The 6,000-nt window shown below is 34.9% G+C and overlaps 1 protein-coding gene across 3 annotated transcripts in view; it reads left to right on the top strand.

The window, feature by feature from the left end:
* Positions 1–1,063: 1,063 nt before the first annotated feature.
* The window catches only part of LOC147392493 (Tetratricopeptide repeat (TPR)-like superfamily protein), a 29,830-nt gene continuing 24,893 nt past the window's right edge, over positions 1,064–6,000 (top strand). For 2 of the 3 annotated variants that reach the window (XM_086459983.1, XM_086459981.1), the window contains exons 1-3: positions 1,064–1,613; positions 1,701–1,795; positions 2,178–2,277. In XM_086459983.1, the coding sequence (XP_086316109.1) occupies positions 1,451–1,613; positions 1,701–1,795; positions 2,178–2,277 (358 nt within the window). In that variant the 5' untranslated portion in view covers positions 1,064–1,450. The remainder of the gene's footprint in view (positions 1,614–1,700; positions 1,796–2,177; positions 2,278–6,000) is intronic. The other variant, XM_086459982.1, reaches the window with a different exon arrangement.

Raw genomic sequence — 6,000 nt, 5'->3', positions numbered from 1 at the left:
GTGGTGTCACTACCTTAGTCTCTTTGGTTTGGAGAGTTACTTACCACACACAATTCTAGAGCTTTTCGATTTGTAACATTTTTGAGGCATATCTCTTCGCTGTTCAAAGTGAATCCTATGGAGTCTTTTGCCTTTTGTTGGAGTTTATGGAAGAAAATGAATCATCAGATTTTTTAAGGAAAGGAGTTATCTTATGAAGATATCAAGTTCAATGTGTTGGGGCTACTATTTTTTTTTTCTTGGAAAGAATTTTATAGAGTTTAAGGGGATTTTCTTTGAAGATTTTGTAGCTCGTTGGGATCTCGTTTGTAATTTGGGAGATTAGCTGCTTCTCTTTTGTGGTTTTTGTGTTTTTTTTTTCTCTATTGATGAGTTTGTAATTCTGGGACATTTCGTTTTTTTTTCCTAATAAAATTTTAACTTATAATTTTTTTAGCCAAACCTTTATAATGCTTGAATGGTGTGATTTAATCAGGATTACCAAATTTGCTAGTAAAGAACCGAATCGTGAATCAGTTCGAACATAAACAGTTCATGGTAGAGTTGGCTCCCAATTCGTGAATTGCAACGAACCCAATGGAACTACTTTTACTTCTTTTTTTGTTATACCCTTCCACATGTTTGTTAATATTTAAGATATCTCCCTAAAATTTTAAATTAATAGCATGCCCCTTTGATCTTGGTCTTTCTCAATAGACCAATGAAAATGACCAAATACCCTCTTCTTTAACTTATGCATAAGAAAAAAAACTGATTTCTCACCCGCACCCACAAAATAATTTTTTTTAAAAAGATGTTATTTTCATTCTCTTTTTTATCCTATTCATCACTTCAACCATCAAACGCCCTCATCTCTGTCTATACCTACGAATCGGGTTCATTCTCGAGTGGCGAACCAGAAACGCAAACTCGAATTTGAGCTGATCGAACCCGTGAATCAGGTATGATAGGTTCTAATCTTTAAAATTGGGATGCAATACATAATTTAAGAAAATAGGGTGTAATGAGTAAAAATAGGGTGCCAATAGCAGCTATATTAATTATAAGCACACAGGCAGGAAGTTGCATTATTTGCATAACAACATTGCGTTTACGGATGAACAGAAGCAAGTCGTCCAAATCAAATACCTCAAACTCAGGCAGCTCAATTTCATCCATTCCTTGTTCAATTTCTCTTAGAATCCAACAAAAAAATACAAGCTGATGAAAGCTCGGTCACAATCATCCTATGCTTTAAATTCGATTTTGTAGGAGTAAGTCTGATCCGAAACACAGTTGCCGGAGTAAGCGAATCCACCTCCTCCATTGGATCATCCCTCCATCTCTACTCTACAACGTCTTCTTCAGATTTCTCAAAAACCCTAGTGGGTTAAATTACACGTCTGAAATGGGCTTTATTTGAGGAAAGAGGAACCCTAATTTATTTATATTTACGAAGAGAGAAGTAAATATGGTGGATCCGGCGAATTCAAATCTAGGGAAAATTTTATTGGAAGAGATAACGCCTGTGGTGATGGTTCTTCGAACTCCTCTCGTGGAAGAAGCTTGTCGTCAGAATGGCCTCAACTTCGTTCAGATGCTTCAGCCTTTCTGTCTCTTCAACAACATAGATGGTATGGTGATGATCATCAATCAAAATCTCTCTGTTGTTTTCTTTTATGTACAAATTATTTATTACAGATGAGTTTCTTCTGTTTCAGTACCTGTACGCACTGCGAGCGATCAACCCTACAGGTTGCACAAGTTCAAATTTCGTTTGTATTACGCTTCCGACATTTGTCAGTCCAATTTGGAGGTGATTTTCTTTTCAATAAATATCGATTCAATGTTTTCAATTCAATTCAGAACTTATGATGAGTATTTTTTGATTCGGATGTTTTGTGCCTTTTAACTACTACGAATAGTTAAATTTCCCCCAAAAGAGAAAAATGATCGAGATGGCCATTGAACATCTCCAAAACATTATTTATTTATTTATTTTTTAAAGACAGCCTGAATTACTTAAAAGTAAACTTGTGTGATTGGACAAGTTAGAAGCTTTGGATCAGGTGAGAGTCAGATATATTTTTTTCTTGGCAGGCGAGTGAGATTCAGAATTACTTATGAAATTCGGCATTTTCAGTTATTTTAGCTTGTTTTTGCTGTGTAATTTTTTCTACTATTTGTATTCCAAGCAGGCCACGGAAGAGCATTTAAAACAAATTGTTACTCAGTCGAGTGAGTGTGATTCTACTGATTTGTGCTCAGATCCACCTCAGCTTCAAAATTTACTTATCGGTGAGTTTTATATGTCTCACCCTCTCCTTTTTTGACAAGTTTAAGATAATATTGAAACTTAAAACACCATGGAACAATCTGAAAGGAGGTTTATGAGACACTGAAAGTAGAAAACAAGCAGACATCTGACTAAATTTCTTTTTGGTTTGAAACTCATGGAATGCCATTTGCAAACCTTCAAAACCACTTCACTAACAACCCTCCTGTCATTCAATTGCAAAATCATGATCAAGATGATGCAAATAGTGAAGATGAATCTACTGAAACTAGAGATGTCTATGCTTTAAAGATATTAAAAGTGATGATGAACGACCAACTACCACTTTGGAAATGCTAGAATTTGTGAAGGAATCTACAATGGTTGTACTAGATGATCTATCAAATAGACTGCCCATTATGAAAGAAATTCTGCATCATGGTAATTTTATCTCGGGTGTTAATTTGCCTAATCATCCACCCCATCAGATGATCCACAAAACAACTATAGACGAGTTGTACCTTGAAGAAATGATTGGAGGAAAGTATGATTGCATACATTGTGCCAAGTTTACTAACATGAACGAAAGATGGAATTTGGCTCGTGTGCATAGACAGTTGGACCATCAATGAACTGATTGTAAAGTATAGATGTTCTATACCATGGTTGGATGATATGCTAACTATGTTGAAGTGGTCAATATTATTCTCCAAACCGAGCCTGAAGAACGGATATCTTTGGAAGTGGATTGTAGTGAGAGAGGAATGGAAATTGAGAGAAAAAAGGCCTTTAAAAATAACTCAAGGATGAGTTCCTTTCAAGATAGGAGGATTGATGTAGAGCATCTTCCATTGGAATTCATTGGACGGAAGATAGAAAGAAGAAGAACATTCGTTCGTCTAGAACAGAGTCAGCTCAGCCATCTAGGACTGAGTCAACTCATTCTAGCCAAAGTATGGGCCGACGATGCCTTTCTTATGGGCCTAATGTGAAGTCCAATTGATTTGGTCTTATCAATTAAGATTTCTAATATGTTTCTAATTATGTTTTCAACTCCAAACAATATTAGGAAAGTAGTTAAGAGTATTGTATTTAAAATATGTCTAGTTCTCCTAATTTAATTAGAAAATAGTCATTTGTTATTTTTAGATTAGGATTAATATTTCTTTACTTTATTGGAAAAAAAGATTTATCTATAAACAGAGACATCCTAGAGCATTGTAGTCGAATTCAATTATCGATGAAAATAAATATTTTGCTCTAAAATTTTATTATTTTCTCTTCCTCTTGTGGAACCATGAGTGTGTTTTCTTCTTTCTTGTGGAATCAAGGATTTTATTCACTTCTGCTTCGTCAGATCCCTTGATTGTTGTTGTATTCAGCCACCCTAAACAGTTTTCCCTAGACAGAAACACAAATACACTGTTTCTACCAGATTTCTGAATCATCATAAGATTAAGAAAGTGTCGATTGTCGTTTGACCCAGTTTTAAAAAAAATTTCTTATTGTTTGAGAGAGTTTTCTTCCAAATATTTTACGGGGATTCCCTGTTGCTGATCCCTTCAATGTGTTAGCCGCCATTTCATCGACAACAACGAGAATATGGTATACTTTTGCCATTTTCTTCCATTATCAATAATCCAGAATCAGTTACCTTTGTTGAACATTCATTGGTAAAACAGCTAGTTGGTAGGCGTATGAGTTTCAATTTTCATCTCCTTTTGTTTCACTCTTTTGCATATAAGGTGTCAGTTTGACCCTACAATCCATGGACATATACTTGAATTAGTGTTGCCGTTGGTATGAAGTTCCATACTGTCACGCCCCCTCCGTGGGCATGACCTAACACGTTATTTTCTAGTAAAATATAATACAACAATGACGCATAACCCAAATATGGGGTAAATTAAAATCTGATCTAAAATAGACAATTCCTCACAAAGTATACCAAAATCATCAGAGTGCAGCTTTAAAAGATTTTTATATACAAACATGGTGAAACTTCAAAAGTATATGTACATCAAATACTCAAAAGGATACATCTGGGATTTACAGAAACTCTAAAAGTAAATCCCCAAAAAGTGACCCCCAACTTTACAAACTTACATATCTAGTCTACTACTAATACTCTATAGTAATCCACATCCTAAGGTTTACATTAATTGACCCGTCCACCTAGGCCTCCACTGATACCATACAGACATAATCAACTACAGTCTCATTATCTAGCAGCGACTTGAAACACTTCCTTGAAAAGTCCTCTAGCACATCTATCCAGGTCGGCATCTTACTCACATGTGGGTTGGATCAGGTAACACCAATCCTGCACTAAGGTGTAGAATGGGTGAGTAACAGGTATGTTACTTAGTAGAATAGGATCACGATTTGTTCGTAGAATGAACAAGTAATCATGCTAAAATCATAACTTACGGGCTTAATATCAAAGTAGTTTTCAGATATTTAGGTAGGAAGATCTCATCACACTATAGTGTGGTTTGTCAATTAATCCGAATAATTATATGATATTTACACAATTCATCATAACTGGTTATAAAATTCATTAACACATTCTATCTATACTATCTAATACCCTTACGTAATAAATTGTAATTTTCAAAATCTTATGTAGTTCATGTCATTTCTTTTCTTCCTAGCTTCCATGATTACAACCTGTAGTTAGAAATCAAATTCACTGGTTCAAATGTCTAGTTTTCTAGATTCCAGTATTATCAAAATATAAATCATATTCCACATCTCATCAATAGTAAATACATACATCCAACACACTGGCGTTATAATGCAGACAAGTACGACATTGAATACCAATAAGTATGATAGATTTCATGATTGACATTCATGCATTAGTCAAGGATCTCATAATTACCGTTGATGGATTGCAACATTAGTTCTTGATTCTACGGTCGGCCTGACCGCAAGTGGTTCGCCTTTTGTCTGGCTTAGGTTGGCCGTTGATTGGGATATCCCTCGATCATGGGACCCTTCTTCACTTGGGTCAATCAGGTTGACTACTATAAGCTTCCCTCAATCACGGGGACCAGCTGTCTTCATTGTGCCTATCAGGCTAGCATGTGAAATCTAAAGTATCACTATCTTATGCACCCACTTTCCTTTCTAATAATAACCCAAAAATAAATAAAACGCATCTCGGGTATTCTAATCTCAAACATAAATGCATGGGCTCTCCCTAGCTAAAAGTAAATAACACTGGGTACTCCTGACCCGAATATAAACGAATACTAGGCACTTTTGCAACCAAAGTCAATGATTCTGGGTACTAATTTATCTCAACTAACCATCCGTTAATAATTCTAGCATAGGAATTCCTCCTCATAAATTCTAACGTACACAACCATATTCATCCTTTCCATATAGATTAATACCATTTTTCAAAGTTCAGGACACCTTAAACCTATTTCCTAATTAGATTCTAATCTTTTTCCGTTAACTTCCCAATCTGTAACTATGTTAAATCTTCAAGTTTGAGTTTGAGTTTTGTTCTCTGATTAAATATGTTCCTCAAAATTCCTTATTTGAACTCATGTTCCATATCACACAATCAAATCAAGCTAGACTCTATTCTATATTATCATAGATAACATAATAGTGTTTTCAAAAATATATTTGAGTTTACGCCAAAATATGATTCGTATTTTAACGTAAAATTCGATCATTCATAATTATTGTACAACACAAGAGTAACAGGGAAACTTGTTTTTAAAACTTCA

Source organism: Akebia trifoliata, chromosome 11, assembly GCF_017979445.1.
Source record: "Akebia trifoliata isolate Shusen 1 chromosome 11, ASM1797944v1, whole genome shotgun sequence".
NCBI lineage: Eukaryota > Viridiplantae > Streptophyta > Magnoliopsida > Ranunculales > Lardizabalaceae > Akebia > Akebia trifoliata.
This window is presented reverse-complemented; position numbering and strand designations above follow the sequence as displayed.